Here is a 17,129-nt window from a genome sequence, read left to right as displayed (position 1 = left end):
GATATCTGGTGCCTAAATTTTACTGCAGTTCTTTTACCTCACAATGGTTTTATGATATGACAGATATAAATTCAATAGAGGTCACTGGGCAGATAGCACAGAAATAATTAGAACATGCTGTTTAGACTCTTTGCTTCTCCATCACAGCTACATTTTACAATTTGCTTGACATCTGTACTGACTGCCTAATGTGGGCTAACATCTCAGTTTAAGTGCCCTTCAATTAGATGACCAAATGCAAAAGAAGGCCAAGTTCCTATTTCTTGAATGTTGTGTAGCAAAGGGAATTTTAGCAGTGCAGCTTTTCCCTAGCATTGCCTAACAAGCTGCACCTACTAAAATGCTCATGGGAAGTTGTAAGAAAGAAAGGTGAAACAATTGTGACAAGTAATTCCAATGTGCTGCAAGTGAGGAAGAAAACCACAAGAACAGTTCATCTAGGGCAGAGCTAAACAACTAGTCCAGATGTTTTGGACTAGAACTCCCATAAACCCCACACAGCATGGCTAATGGTCAGGGATTCTGGCAGCCATAGTCCAAAACATATGGAGGGCAGCATGCTGCCTACCTCTGATCTAGGGGCTTGTACACATCTTCACCCTGATACTGCACCTTTATTGTACACATAAAGGCTACAATAAATATACAAAGCTCCATGCAAGGAAACATTTTTCATTAACTTTAACATTTCAGTGCTTCCATGTGCATATCATTGAAGGTAACTGCAATCCAGCAGAGCTGTTATTTGTGCATCACTGTTCTCCTGGGCGTATGTGGGGTTCTGGCTTTGCAGTATTTACACTGGAGTAAATACTGCAAAGCAGTATTTGTAGTACTGGAGTAGATAACAACTGTCTCTAGATATAAATGTATAATTTAGGTAACAAACAGATTTAAAGCAAAAATCTGACAGACTATACCATACATGTCAGAGAATTTGTCCAATTATGGTAATAGATAAATATACACTAATAGCCCATTCCCATTAGGATCCAGAGTTCCGATCCCCTTTCCTCAAAGGAAGAGGCATTTGATATAGGCCATCTCAAAGACAGGAATAGGATTGGGCTTTGGAAACACAACTCGAGTTCCCTACCTCCTCAGACCCCCTTTCCCCAGAAAAGCTCTCCAGGAACTGTTTTCATTCCCAACTAGTCATTATAAGTATTACTATGTTACTTTAAGAATGAATGCTTGAGTTTGTTTGCTTACCTCTTCCCTCCCCATCCCCCTTTCCTTTTGTATTGTGTCTTTTAGTTTGTAAGCCTGTGAACAGGGACTATCTTTATCTTATGTAAGTTGGTCTGGGAGATTTTTCACTTTAGGAGTGGGGTAAAAGCACTTTAAATAAATATATAACAAACAAACAACAATAATCTAATGACAAAAGGAACACGTCCTATTATTGAGAGAATGCGCTTTTCAAAGTACCTTGGGTGTCAACGGGGGAGAGAGCCAACTCAGTTGTGGTACCTCAACTATTTAACACCGCCCCCATAGAAGTGTGGTAGGCACCAATATGGTAATTTGAATCAAACCAATCTTTATTTACAGTCAACAAACCATTAATACAACTTGTTAAATACACACATATTAATAAAAATATGTATTAGTAGAAATAGAGGGATATAAAATCTGTAAAGTACTAATCAATAAAATTACGGGAAATGATCAGACAATCATGAGTATTTCAGTGAGTATAGCTAAGTCAACATGGCAATTGCTTTGGTGCCGGGACAAAACCTTTTGACTTTTTCAAGCATTTTAACTCGTTGATTTTTGTCTGCACTATTTGCTGTCTTTCTCACGATGAGGTTTTTTTTAGTGTTTTTATTGTACTGTGTATTTCTTTTAATTTGTTTTTGTAAACCGCCTTGGTATCTGTAAGGATGAAGGATGGTTTAAAATTGTTTCAATAAAAAACAATGAAAATAAATAAATATATTACCATTCTTGCAGTTTACGGGAGGGTTCAATATTATATGTGTCCTTTGCAAATCCCTTCAACTCAGTGTTATCACTGTTTTGTGCCCTCCAGCTTTCACCTGAGAGCCTGGCCTTTTACTCTTCAACCACAAGATGCCTGACCTACACAAGGCCGACGAAATCACATTACGCCAGTCCTTTTACAACTTCATTGGCTGCCAGTCCAGGTCCAGGCCCGATTCAAAGTGCTGGTATTGACATTTAAAGCCCTAAACAGTTTGGGGCCAGGTTATTTGAAGGAACACCTCCTCCCATACGTACCTGCCCAGACGTTAAGATCATCTACAGGGGCCCTTCTCCGTGAGCCCCTGCCAAAGGAAGTGAGGCAGGTGGCTACTAGGAGGAGGGCTTTCTCCGCTGTGGCACCCCGGTTGTGGAATGAGCTCCCCAGAGAGGTCCGCCTGGCGCCTACACTGTACTCTTTTTGTCACCAACTGAAGACCTTTTTATTCTCTCAGTATTTTAACACTTAATTTTAACTTAAATTTAAATTTTACTGTTCTAACTCTGTATTTTAATTTTTTTTATCAATTTTGCTGCATGGTTTTATCCTGGTTGTGGTTTTTATACTGTATTTTGTATTTGTGCTTTTAACCTGTTGGTTGTTTTATTATGGTTTTAATTTTTGTGAACCGTCCAGAGAGCTTCGGCTATTGGGCGGTATAAAAATGTAATAAATAAATAAATAAATAAATAAGTGTCCTTGTAACCCACTGGCCCATTTACATGAGGAAAAGCTGCTTCTTGTGGGGATTATCAGGAGAGGAGGTGTGTGTGTGTGTGTTTACTCCCTTCCCCTCCCAATGTTTCCCTTTTATGAATCCCATCCAGCAGTTCCCCTCCTTCATTTAAAACCCTGCAAGGAGGGGAAGTTGAATGATGGGCAACTGGAGTGGGGAAGTTATGGTGGATGCAAAAAGGACTGAGCACCACCTCCTATTGCTGCTTCTCTACTCTGTTGACCCCCACCAAAACAGCATTTCCACATCCACATATCACTGGTTGTCATTATTGTAAGGAAATGCATTCACTTTTCAGAAATGTACAAACCCAAGAACATGGAAAGAACCAAGCTGACAAGATCAGCCACAGATTTTTGAAGGCCCTTGGACAAGACACCCTTAATGGGCCTCCTCCCTCAGGAAGCCTGCCTTTTCATCACCGTTGCCACCAGTTGTTCATCCCTTTTCTCACCATTGCTACCATTTGCTTCCTAGACAAGCAGAAAGCGAGGGAGCAGGTAGGCAGTGGCGTCTGTTGCTCCTCCTTCTCGCAACTACCACTGTTGCCTGGGCCAGAATGAGTGGTGGATGAACAAGCAGGTGAAGAGGAACAAATCCAGAGGGATTTTGTCAGTGGGCCCCCCTAGGGTGCAGGCCCTCAGCTTGTGCCCGACAATGCCTATCCTTGACACCAGCCCTGCATGCTGCAGCAGTCGTAGGCCCATCTAATCCAGCATTTCTGTTCCCACAGTGGCTAACCAGGTACCTATGGGAAGGCCACAATCAGGACATGAGTGCAATAGCACTCTTATTGTTCTAATATATTTTTTGATTACATTAGAGCAAAATGTTGATTATATTAAGCCCTAACCAGCATGGTCAATGCCAGGAATTATGGGAGTTGCAATCCAAAATATTTGGGGGGCACCTGGTTGCCTACCACTGTATTAGAGTGTCAGACTAGGACAGGGAAGACCCAGATTCAAATCTTCACTTGGCCATGAAGCTTACTGAGTGACTTTAGGCTAGTCACCAACTTAGCCTAACCTACCCCATACAGTTGTTACGAGGATAAAATGGTGGAGGGGGAGGGCTACCCTGTACACTGCATTGAATTCCTTGGAGGAGAGGTGGGATATACATGTAATAAATAAATAAACAAACAAACCCCAAACTCATATAGTATTACAATGAATAACACATAATTTAAAAAGTGACACCAGCAAAATCCACCCTGCCATGTTGCTTTGTTGTTGTTGTAGTAGTTGTTGTTGTTTCATTGTAGTCTACTTTTTTATGTTTGAAGCTTGCTCTTCCTGTCTTCTGCAACTTGTTCATCCAGCAAGGTCACCTTCTTTCTTCTTAACACAGGTGAACAGCAGTAGCGTGTCAGAGTGACGCTTGACTTATGTGTGGAATATTAGGGTTCAGTATTCCAAAAAGGACTTGTGGAAGCTGTTGTACAAAGAGCTGGCTGAACTGAGCTATGCACGATTGTCCCGGGAAGGCCCTTGATGACCAAAGGTAAAAAATATCTACTGCACAGCACAGACTCAGAGGCCTGGTTCAGGCACAATGATCTCAGTCTGCTAAACCTCAGTTTATTAGACAGAGAACTAGCCTCCTGCTGATGTGCTCCCTGCTCACCATTCCCATTTCCTCCTCCCCTCATGCACCTGGTGTCAAAAATGATATTGATATAACAAAACAGGGCTTTGAAGATTGGTAATACGCATTTATTTATTTTTAGCATGATTTCTCTTTGAGACATCCTCCCCAACATCCCAATATATGGAAAGGATTTTCATCTTACAGTATGCTTCTGTGTTACATATACCCATCCCATTAATCTGCTCAGTAGATACAATCCATCCGGTATCTACTGATTGCTAGCCAAAGCAGAATGGTAAGATTTCCCCCTGAAGCCTAACAAGCCTTCTGCTTTATTGACTAACTTAATAATTATTGAGTTTTAAAAAACCTATCAGAGCTAAAATACAGTGGAAACTTTTTTCTATTTCATTCTAGTGATGAGGTGGCAAGCTACTCAACTGAAACCCCAGCTGGATATCTGTGTTTTCCCATTTTCTCTTTCCAAACAAATATGAGAATTTTGCTTCTACAGAAGAATGTTCCTAACCGGCAAAATGGTGTGTGGGGGTGTGGGTGCATACTAAGCCATACATTTATTGTCACAATCCTAACCGGGAAGGACAGTACCAAATGATATAGTTGGCATCTTGGCAAGATAGAAAAAGATTTAGGGAGAAAAACCTCTTTCAGAATTAGCCTCCTTAATTGTTCTATTTATCATATGCATCAATATACCACTACTGTTCTTGATATAATTTGCAAACCTGACATGTCTTCCAATTCCTTAGCTTAGAAATGTTCTCTGTAGCCAGAGAAAGTCTCTCTCTCTTTCTTTCTCAAGGAAAAGCAAAATGTCTTTGCTCTGACTGCTGCACATTATTTCCGCCATTGCAGGCTGGCTGCCACTGTCAAACAGTATGTCTGTCAATACAGGCATGGCTGCACGTACCTTATAATGTGATTCTGTCTCCTCTTCCTGAGTAGAACTGGAGGGAGATGGTGTAGCAGATTTGCTTCCGGGGGGTGATGGGGAACCATGGGTAACACCGCTCCTCAAACCCATCTGAGAAATCAGTTGTGACTGGCTGAGGGCACTCATGTGACCGGTTAACATCCCTGCTCGATTGATCAGGGGAACTTGATGGTTGGACTCATAGGAAGTGGCGTCTGAGTGGACCATCTCCTGGATCTGAGTTAGGAGAATATTACTTTTTAATTAAACTTGTATTGTATTTATTGTCTTATAAAAATTACGTTATGATGCAGGCTGGGTGTATGGTTATTACCAAGGTGTTAATCACCCTGCGGGAAACTAGTCTGTTCAATGCTGGGAAAAAGTTACTCCTATTTTAAGGCATTAACATCTTCTTCAATTATTTTCTGTTATCAGAACCATTTCATTACACAGATTACTGCAATGGATTTACACATTTTTGTTTTAGGCTCCCCCATCCCAGTTTGCTGAACATTCATCAATGTATTTATGGTTGCCAAATAAAAAGCTATACTAATATGTCTAATACGAATAAATAACTTAGGGTATTTTAAAGGGTCCCCTAATCCCTGGCAAACCCAGGCATCTCTGGGATCCAAATACCATGCAACGCACAGCAGTGCTGCTGTGATCACAGGGAAATTGTGGCTGCACAGGTAAATTGTGTCAGCACAGTGCAGCAAACTTGCCAATTGTGTTCTTAAATGTTTCCTTTTCAAAATGGCTGTACCAATTTTTGGTTTGTCATTTTACTAAGTTCCCCCACAATATACTCCTGGTTTTATGATGAAAAGCCAAAGTCAAAATATGTAATCATATTAAAGTAACAACAATGCCGCAGGACTCTATTCTTGAATAATTAAGCAAACCTGAAGTGATGGAGACTACAAATCTGGGTCCAAAGGACCACACAATATTCTGCAGTAATAAATATCAAACTTGATGTTGTAGAACGAGCAAGTCTGTTTTCCAGTTTTGAATGGACATTTCTAACATTTGAAAAGAGTAATTCTAAACCTGCTGAACTAGCTGGAGATTTGAAAACAGAGGTGAGGAGAGAATGGAAAGAAGTTCCAAAATCAAGGGCGAAGAAAGAGAGAAAGGGCACATTCAGCTTAAAGACTGAACGCATCTGGGTCCAGTGCCATCCAGATGTGTTGGACTGCAACTCCCATCATCCCCAGCCAGCATGATGGGGAAGGCAGTCCTATACAGTAATTTCCAGTAGATATAGTTTCATAAATTACTTTTATTGAAGATAAAATCTACTAATACTAATGTCAACATTTTTAAACATAACATTCACTCAAATCAGCTCAATATATGGTGTTTTTAGTAAAATTAACATGCTTTGAAGAATTTAAAAAATGACACGCTTTTCCATATTTGGAATTTTGGACCCATGCAGAGAATATATCCATCCGTGCAAGTACACCCTGCAATATTTAATGTTTAAACATGCCCCCCTTTTTTTGAAATGGTAAACTGCAGCCAAAGATCACCAAGGGCACTAGCGCTTCAATTGCCTGAGGCGAAGTTGTCTGAAGTGAACAAAAACGTTTAATATTCTTACTGGGAGACGTGTCTTGTTTGTATCAAATAGGAGAAAAATAAGCTAAAAGTTATATACACCATTGTGCTTCAGGGCTGACTCCAACTGGCTGGTTTCAGAAGACCCTGTTTTGTGTCCTGACTACTCAATATTTGTTCACTCTTGCAATCCATTTGAAAAACGGGTATCAGTGCCGGCTCCAGGATGTTGAGGGTCCTTGGACATGACATCCTCAATGGGCACCTTCACTCAGTGAGTCTACCTTCTCACTGCCACTGTAACCAGCTGCTATTGCTCCGCATACTTTTTCTCCTTATTGCTACCACTTGCTTGCTCCGCAGGCAGAGAGACAATGAGAAAGTAGGTAGTGGCATCTACTGCTCCTCTTTCTTCACCACTGCTGTTGTCTTGGCCAGAGCAAGTCGAAGGAGCTCTTATCAGTGCCCCCCTGCTGGGTGTGGGTCCTTGAGAGGTGCTCTTGATCCTGATCCTGATTGGTATTATCCACTATCACCAACTGGATACCTGATTGATATAAAGATCACCTATCTGGGCTTTCACAGTAAATTCTGTGGTCCTACTCTAACCCTTCCACATTCCCCTTGATCCTGCTCCATGTCACAATTCCTGGTTGCCATCTCACCCACCATTACCTCTCCTGTCCACCTCATAAGCAGACTATCACTTTCCGCTGGCTTCTACCCATGTGCATTCAAACTTGCCTTTGTTCTCTCTATTCTAAAAAAAACAACACCTCTCAATCCATCCTGACTTTCCAGATATCATCCATTTCCCTTCTGCCCTTTGCCTCCAAACTCCTGAAGCCTGATGCTTACTCTTCCTGCCTTGATATTCTGTCTTCCAGCTCCTCTCTCGGCCCTCTAAAATCTGGCTTCTGCCCTCTGCGCTCCACTCAAACTGCCCTCAAATCACTGATGATTGCCTCATTGCCAAATCTAAAGGTCTCTACTTGGTCCTCATCCTCCTTGACCCCTCTGCTTCAACTGATACAAGTCGATCACCTTCTTCTACTTGACTCCTATCATGCCCTGGGCTTCAATTACACTCTCTTCAGCTAGTTTTGTTCTTGCCAGTCTAATCTCTTGTTCAAAGTCTCTACAGAGGGAAGCTCTTTCTCTGCTTTCTCTCTTTCTGTTGTGGGGGTGGGGAGGTTACTCAAGGATCTGTTCTTGATCCTTTGCTCTTTAAATACATACTGTCCCTGGGTGACCTCATCAAATCCTGTGGCTTTCAGTACTATCATCCTGAAAGCCATGGGATTTAACGAGGTCACCCAGGGACAACATGCATCTGGAGAAGAGCACTGACTGCAGACTCATCTACCTGTCTACCCCAGAATTTTCTCCCTCTATTCAATCCTATATCTATAGTTATCTGCCTGATATTTCCACTACATGTTTGTTGTCTCGAATGCAACATGTCCAAGGTCAAAGTTCTTATCTTTCCTTCCAAGCCCTCCTCTCCACTGACAAACCATATCATTATTCATCCTATTGAACCTTCATGGAGCCTTGACTTTATTTCTGACTCTTCTCTCTTTTGCTACCTATATTCAGTCCATCTCCAAATCATGCCACTTGTCCCTTTACCACACTGCACTTGCTCTCTGCCCCTTGCAATCTCTCACCTTAATGGCTGTACCCTTCCGCTCTCTAGGCTTCAGTTGTCACACCTTGACCACCCTCCCATTCATTGATCTCTCTTGTAGCTTGGACTATGTGATGCTTCCCCTTAAATCCCTACATTGTCCACTCCCAGAATGTCTACAAATTGTCTACAAATTCCTTCATGTTCTTACTCTTCTCAGCCTTACACAATCAGATGCCATTGATCATGCTGGCTGGGAATTATAGGAGTTATACTGCAGCAGTTCTGGATGCAACTAGGTTGGGGAAGGCAGCCCCTTATTTCTTAGTTCCTGTATTCTGATACATGCCTATCTATGACCTTTGCTCCACATGAAGCCTTTAGTACAACCTAAAGGCACCACCCCCTACTAAAATACAGCATAAGTGCAAGTAAGTGAATTGCATGCATATTCTTCCCGTTTGCCTTCTCTCCATCTTTCTCCCCATACTTTGTTGCTTTCCCTGTGAAGATTTTTTTAAACTGTAAGCTCCTTGCAGTAGAAGCATTGACGTCTTCCCCTTATCCTATAAAGCACCATGCAGGTTGATGGTTTTATAAATAAACAAATAGGACCCCCATTTGCCTGGACTCTACAGTAATATAAATGTCTGTTCAGCTGGAAGAATTCAGAACCCTAAAATAATCCTAATTAAAGACAAAAATACAATGGTGAATTACATATGATTAGTGAGACCAGGTTCTGGGATACCCAAGAAAGAAAGTGTGGACCCACAGAAATGCAAAAAAAAAAAAAAAAAGAAGAAGAAGAAAAAGAGCAATTGACCTAATTTAGGTTTTCTTTTGCTGGAGTCAAAAACCCACAGAAGTAGTGATTTGTTACTCCCATCCTACCTGTAAACGTAATATCAAAGAATTAACTACTCTGGTATGCTAATAAAAAGGCCAATGCATTGGGACACCACAGTTACTTTACTAGTTTCAGAGATGGAATTAAGCCAGATACTTAGGTACAATCAGATTCAGACACAGCAGAACCAGCAGGAGGGAAATCAAACACTGTCTTAAACATTTTCCAGACCTTTTTTCTTTTTTGCTTTTTATATTAATCTGATTAATGTTAACATGAGTTTAAAGACCCAGGGCTTTATTTATTAACAATTTTCGTTTCCGATAAGCCCACTGAGGTGCAATCTCTCATTAGCAGGGGACTCCTGCCAACTCCATTAGCAGCTCATAAAGTAAGAAATGTAGGGAAGAGCTGGGAGAGCTCAGTAGGTTTCAGCAGAAATAAATCCAAATGCAGAAGCAGATTTACTGCTACAGGTCGGGAATCAAGAGCTTTTCTACAACACTAGACAGCATGTAGGGCTCAGATATTCAATAGGCACTGAAGGGGGAGTTTAAGAAAAGTGGGGAACTGGCATGAGTTTTACAAGAGCAGCTCTTATCTGTTCTGTTAAATAAATATGAGGATTCAATTTACTTTTTTAAAAAAATTGGTACATTGTATTCTCTTTCTACCCACTCTCCAAGGTGCTGAGAGGGGCAGAGAGGCTGGTGGATGAGGAAGGATCTATTGTGCTCATGCCCTGCTTGTGGGCACAAGAACTGTGGGCACAGAACTATGGACTAGGTAGGCCTCTGGTTTGATCTAGGAAGGCTCAACATTTTAGGCTAGCCCATTATGCATCAAAATGTCAATTGGCCTCACTCCAGGGGGCTGGTTCACACCTAACTGTTCATGACTTGATGACTGCAATGTGAATGGGCTACTACAAATATAACTTTCATGCCAACACTCATTACCTGAAACACCAAGCTTTTAAATTGAGTCAGTTTCCAGATTAAGCTGCCAGCTGATGATCAGGTATAGAGGAATCAAAGAATGTATGTACATGAACCAGCCATTAGATGCCAAGCTCTGTAGGGTTAGCGGTTTGTGTAAGTGGTTCCCCATGCAGATCTGGTAATTTTAAGCAGGTAAAAGGGCATCCCATGAAATTTATAGTTGAGCGGGAATTTGAATACATCTGCAATTTGAGCAGCCACTAATATGAACAGATGCTTAAATGATATAGGCCTTAGGTTCGAATTGAATTATCATTGTCTTCTCATGAAAAAACGCAATGGCTAGACTGTTGCGACTCTCAGATTAATATAGACATCCCCCCTTATTTGTTTATTACATTTATATCTCACCTTTCCTCCACGGAGCTTAGGAAACTGTAAATGCCCCCTTTTATCCATGCAACAACCTTGTGAGGTAGGCTGAGAGAGATAATAAGTGAACCAAGATAAAGCTTCATGTCGAAGTGGAGATTTAAGCATCAGTTTTCCAGGCGCTAGTCCAATCACTATGCTACACCCTCTCCCTATACTTTATATTCTAGAAAATCTGAAGTACAGGGAGGCTAATCATCTTGGGAAACCAACATAACCTATGAATTTATATGGCATAGAGGTAACACTTGGAGAAGCTGCTTCTATTTAAAAAGGTTAACCAAATTAATCAATGACCGCAATATTCAGTTTATTTATTTATTTAATTAATTACATTTATATACCGCTCCACAGCCAAAGCTCTCTGGGCGGTTCACAAAAGCTAAAAACAGTAAACATTAAAAATATACAAAATTTAAAGACCATCAGAGACATGAAAACAGTATAAAAACAGCAGCATCCATTTAAACAACAATACTGGGGTCCATTATTGGACATTTGAGTCCTTTCTATATGACCAAATGTCAGACTGGGACTTTACCATCATGAATAATTTGGTGTTAACCATAAATGTGGCTGACTTCAGATAATTTATTTGTTATATAATATACAGCCTTAAGGGGAAACCACTGTTTCCTTCCTTTCATTGTAAAAAAAAAAGCCCTTTTATTACTATCCTCTGTTTAACTTTTCTTTAATTAATCAGGTTCTTCTTTTTTAAAAAAATACTAATCCATAAGATACTTTTATGAGGATGAATCCTCTTATTCCATGATTGCTAAGTTTGCTCAGGACAGAGACAAGATGAAGACAGAGCAGGTTCTATTGATAGATCTCTGGATCAACAAGGGTTTCCTGTTTGACAGAGGTTTTTAAAACAGCAAGCTTTAAAAAATAAAACTGCAATGGCTGGTCTGTACTATTTTAGCTTCAGTATTAAGAACATAAGAGCCATGCTGGATCAGACCAAGAGTCCATCTAGTCCAGCATTTTGTTCACACAGTGGCCAACCAGCTGCCCACAAGAAACCCACAAGCCAGACATAAGTACAACTGGACCCTCCCGCACATGTTCCCCAGCAACTGGAGTACACAGGCTTATTGCCTGTGACACTGGAGGTAGCATATAGCCGCCAGGACCCTGCCTTTGATAGCCTTCTCCTCCATGAATTTGTTCAATCCCCCTTTTAAAGCCATCCAAAGTGGTGGCCATCACTACATCTTGTGGTAGGGATTTCTGTCCTGAATCTCCCACTTATCAGCTTCATGGGATGACCCCAGTTTCTGGTCATTCTGTGTATTACTTGGTAAAACACAGTTTGCCTTCATGCAGCTCTGCTGAACAGTTTTAGTTTTTTGCTAGAATTCTTATTATGTAATAACTCAGATACAGCGTTGCACTTTTACATGCAGTTATCCCAGTGTATGGTTTATGAGGTGCTAGAAAATCAGCTGTCTTCCACACTACAATTTTGCATCTAACCCCACTGTTGTCTGGCGATTACTTTGCACCTGGTTCCAAATAGCAAACCTTGATGTTCTAATGTAAAAAATAAAAGGGGGGGCGCTCCTGCAAGCCTGATGTCTGCTCATCTGTAACTTAGGAGCATTTAAGAAAAGACTATGTCAAAGACTTTTTAAAAATCCAAGCAATAATTTATATGGGATTACTTTTATCTATATATGCTCAATGATATTCTCAGTGAGGCAAGAACTGGCTTTGCAAAAGCTATGCTGATTCTCCCTTGACAAGGCTTGTTCATCGATGAGCATCATTAGACGAGCGGTTTATGACATGCTCATGGATCTTCATGGGTCTTTTTGATGATGATGCAATTCTCCCATGTATCTCCCACTCCTGTTGTTTTTCCCACTTCAAAATACCACCCAGGAAATCTGATTCTTCTGGCTGTAATGCTAATTGCCGCTATTTCCTGCTGTGTGCAGGAGAGGTTGCACTATAAAAACGTCCACTGAATGGGGCATGTGGTTGTTGCTTGCTTCCCCTTGTGAAGAAAAAGGAGGCTGTTCATCCCTTTTATGGGACAGAGGCAGGAGGCAAAGCGAAGGTAGGGGAACACGATCCCCCCCATCTGATAATGCTCTATGTTTCAAAATGCTTTCCAACGATTTGCAAGGGGCAAAGGTAGACTAACTGGCTGTTTTCTCCTGGCACCCTCAGAAATCCCCTCCCTTTTTAAATGGTGTTACCTTCCTGGTCTACTTTTTTTTGGTAAGGATGCTAATTCTAGCGGTCTGGTACGTATTATAAACATGTATCAAATTAAAGTCTAATAAAATTGTTCAGCATTATTTTAGATTTCATCAGTTTAATAAAGGATTCTAATGTTAAAAGATGATTTGCCAGCTGTTATGGAAAATAATGTATTTTCCTTATTTTACATTTAAATTAAGTAAAATTTGTAAAATATGTATTTTATAATTGTGGAAAGATATAATGTAGGCTGTTGGGTTTTAAACAAATCTAAAAGATCATTCCCATCTGCAGTTACATTAGTCTCTTGGGCAAATACTATATTAAGATATTTTTAAAAAATTCTTATTATGGAGCCAGTAGACCACAACGGCTCCATTTATCCATTAAATATGTAATCATACATTTTTTCTTTAAAGTGCATATTATTTATGCAGCAGAGCAGAACCAGTCCAGGAATGTAATTATGGATATGAGACCTGTGCAGGAAATTTCTTACGAAAATTTGCAGAAATGAGTATGAGCTCCATCTAGCAGCCATTAATATCAATGGAAAGATTCCAGATGAACACACTGGACTTTGGATTCGGGTCTTGGTATGGTTTACTCAACATGCTGGTTAGGCATTGTTAGCAATCTATCTCTATTACACTTTAAATATTACAGTATGACTGAGCTGTGTTGCCCCCACCCCTTGTATCATTGAAGAGAAAATATAGTTACAGAATTAGAAACTGCAAAAATTCACATGGCTATACTTGAGTGTTTGCAAAGCACCAGCCACTGACACTATTTCTGATAAATCTAGTCTTTCTCCACAGGGAACTTGGGTTATATTCTACCTGCTGTGACAGGTTTACCATGTACTTTGCCATCAAAAGCATTCAATAAGAGAAACCAGGAGTAGTTTGACTACAGTCTCTGAGAGCAAGTACATATGTTACCTTCAGAAGCTCTCTTACACTTTAATTATTATGCAAGTGGTCTACTTATGAGAGTAGTGTAATGTCAGAAGAAATAATACACTGAAGATGGTGATTCAGTTCCCATAAACAGGAGCGCTTTGATATAAGAAATATCTGCTCATGGAAACTGGATCAGTAGCTTCCATGAATTCCTTCTACAAACATTGCTCATGTCAGTAGACCACAAGAGAGACAGCAAATAATACCTGGGTCTGAGACAGGGAATTCGGGGTTCAATTGTATTTTATCTGGATCATCATAATCCGGGCTGGCTCCAGCCTTGAGGGCACCCGGATCAGCACTAGGCAGCTGCCATTTTAATTTCCCAGAATGTTCCCACAGTATCACGGGAAATCAAAACAGTGAACTCTGGGGGAAAGCATTTAAAAGAGGGGACAGGACAGGCAGTGGCAGTGGCCCTGTTGGGGGACTGGGACTTGGGCGGCTGCCTGTGGATTCCGTGGGATGATGCCAGTTTAGTCATAATACCTGGTGCTTTATGTACTTTCACCATGTAGATCAGTATTATTTTCCTGAAATTCAAAATGGGCACATTTACAAATGATAGCTTTCACCAATGTGGGAGAAGTGATGTAAGAAATGTGAGAGAGCAGGTGTACTTGGAGACAGCTATAAATAGATGAGTGATAGATGAGAAATACCAATAAATAAGGGCCAAACTACATGGGATGCTAATCCAATGATTTGCAATGATTTGCCCTTAAGTGAAGAATTTTCCTTTCATAAATAGCCAGGATTGGGACCCTAGCATGGGTAGTGGGGGATTTTTGTCCTTTTTCCTGTGATTCAGCTCCAATTCAGACTGGGGTCCCCATGCCTGCAATTTAAAGGGTGGGGGAGAAGCTCACATTCATTTTAATAAGAACTTTCCTCCCCATGCAAATTACAGGTGTAAGGAGCACAATCCATATTGGGGCTGCAGCAGGTGGCAAAGTGCAAAAGCCCCCGAAACCCGCTCCACTAGGGTTACGTTCTGGAGCAGGGCCCACACAGTGGCCATTTCTGAAAGAAAAGTCCTGCACTCAAAGGTAAATCATGTTATTAATGTCCTGGCTAGTTTGGCCCTATTAATATGGCACCATGAGTGTCATGATACTTTCTACAATGACATAAGCAAAAAATTTAGCCCAAAGAACTTATAACTTAAATTTCAACAATGAGTAAGGCAACAAAGGGATAATCCTTTGGAGAGACAAAAGCAAAAATTCAGGGGAGGGCCAGGTGGGAAAAATGGAAGGGATAACTAAAAGGGAGAGGCAAAGATAACAAGACATAAACATGAGCAAATGTTGTTACATGTGTTTAGACTTCAATCAGATTCAGGTAAGGATATAAATTGGAGTTTTTGAAATCACACCAATTTCCTGGCCTGCAGCAATCCCACAAACATGGAGGGAGAAAGTGCACTCAGATCTCACATCTACCTTATACCTCCGTAAATTGTTAACATTGTTATTAAACCATAACTTGTAAGCAGAGCTACCATTTTTCAATTATGTTAACAAATGGCTAAGTTCTAATAGGAGAGGTGTCTAATCAAGCATACTCAGAAGTCATATTCTAGAAAATGTTTCCAGGTCTTAATAGATTTCCAGTAGAAGGTATGTCTCCAGAGACATGAGTCCCAACTCTGGTCTATGTGAAAAGTTGCCATAACTATTGGTGCTATCCCAAATGAGCAAGATATCTGAACGACCGGAACCATAATATCATCAAAACAGTCCTGGATAAATTATTTCCTTTCCCTTACCAAAAGGTAACCAAACAACATATAAGATGGCATTGATCTGCTAAGGCAGTTACATTAATATATGCTCAGTACAATATGCTCTGTCTCCACTGCTATGGTTAGTTACTAGTACATCTCTCTGAAGAAACCATTGTGTCCTGTCTGACTTGATCAACCATTTTATATTTTTGCTTGTTTGGAGAACCAAAAGTTACAATCCCCTCAAATCAGCAGCTCACAGAAGCGACTTCTTCAATGGGGACAAATCAGAAAGATATTCTGATATGCTCCATCTATGACTGTGGCACAGGCAGCTTCCTTGTGGGCTTCCCTAAAAACAACCCATTTCAGTTGTTATCAGAGAAACAGTTCCAAAGCATCTCCTAGCAAGCATAGTTTGCACGCACACACATTTAAATTTAAGTGCACCACCATAACCAAAATATTTAAAATAAATCACTTGACAGAGGACAGAGAAGCCTATATATTTCTAACTACCACCCACATCTCTTGCCAATTTGTACCTGCTCCTAATAAACTTTCATGGTGTATGGAAAATGCTTTAGAGAGGTGACAAATTTCTGGTGGAATTTGAGATGTCTTGTTCAGAGTAATAGCTGTCTCACACAGGTGCCCAGCTGCTATTGTAAAATCAGTAAGCATTTAATTGAAACAAATGACTATAATAATAGTACATTATCCCTGCAGGCTCATAGCCATAACCATTTTAATTATTGAGTTAAGAGTCAAACTAATTTATCCTTTAAAGTAACAGCCACCTTTTTTGGTTCAACCGATCATCCTGTTATGAATACGAGGGGAGCAGTAGGGAAGGATTTAAAGAGGGAGCAATTTATTTCCGCAGGGGTGCGTTTATCACACAGTAGAGGCTTCTTGCTGCTATAGCTCTCAATCACTGGTTCATATACAAGCACAGCCAGTTCACATTACTGAAATGTAATATGGAACTCTCTGCTGAAAGTCCACATTCTGCATGGTGCTGAGAAGTCTTTGCCAAGCAGAACACAAGGCAGATATTGACAGTCTCTCACATTCATTAACATGATGACTTTACTGCAACATGACTTCTTCTCCATCCCATGGTCAACATTTCTATTAAATGCACCTCCTAATTCTGAGATTTACCACATCCTAGAACATTTCTGTTTTCTATTATGTGGTGACTTGAGATATAAAAAAACTAAGCTATTAAGCCTAATTCTCACTCAGAAACAAAGCATGGCTATTTTAAATTAGACAATTATCCAATTCTAAAACATTTTCATTTCAGGGATTGCATACTTTAAAAATTAAACACACACAAACACACACACACCTTCCGAAAGCCCAGACGCCTTTGTTGCTTTCCTCATCTGTTGCCGTCCCATATTTGACATGAGTCTGTTACTGTTTTTTGGAGAACATTTGTTCAGCAATCTGAATTCAGTGTTTTGACGGGCTATGATCTAGTGTTACGGCATACTATTATTACTGGGGAAAGAGTCATCCAAACACAATTAAC

The 17,129-nt window shown here is 40.4% G+C and overlaps 1 protein-coding gene across 4 annotated transcripts in view; it reads right to left on the bottom strand.

Annotated features, from left to right (window-relative positions):
• Positions 1–17,129, bottom strand: part of TOX2 (TOX high mobility group box family member 2) — a 256,597-nt gene that overhangs the window by 59,235 nt on the left and 180,233 nt on the right. For 3 of the 4 annotated variants that reach the window (XM_063119869.1, XM_063119896.1, XM_063119878.1), the window contains one exon: positions 5,251–5,490. The exons of the other annotated variant lie outside the window; for it this stretch is intronic. In XM_063119869.1, coding sequence (XP_062975939.1) covers positions 5,251–5,490 — 240 coding nt within the window. The remainder of the gene's footprint in view (positions 1–5,250; positions 5,491–17,129) is intronic. 4 annotated transcript variants of the gene reach the window in all.

The sequence above is a fragment of the Elgaria multicarinata genome, chromosome 1, assembly GCF_023053635.1.
Source record: "Elgaria multicarinata webbii isolate HBS135686 ecotype San Diego chromosome 1, rElgMul1.1.pri, whole genome shotgun sequence".
Classification (NCBI taxonomy): Eukaryota; Metazoa; Chordata; class Lepidosauria; order Squamata; family Anguidae; genus Elgaria; species Elgaria multicarinata.
This window is presented reverse-complemented; position numbering and strand designations above follow the sequence as displayed.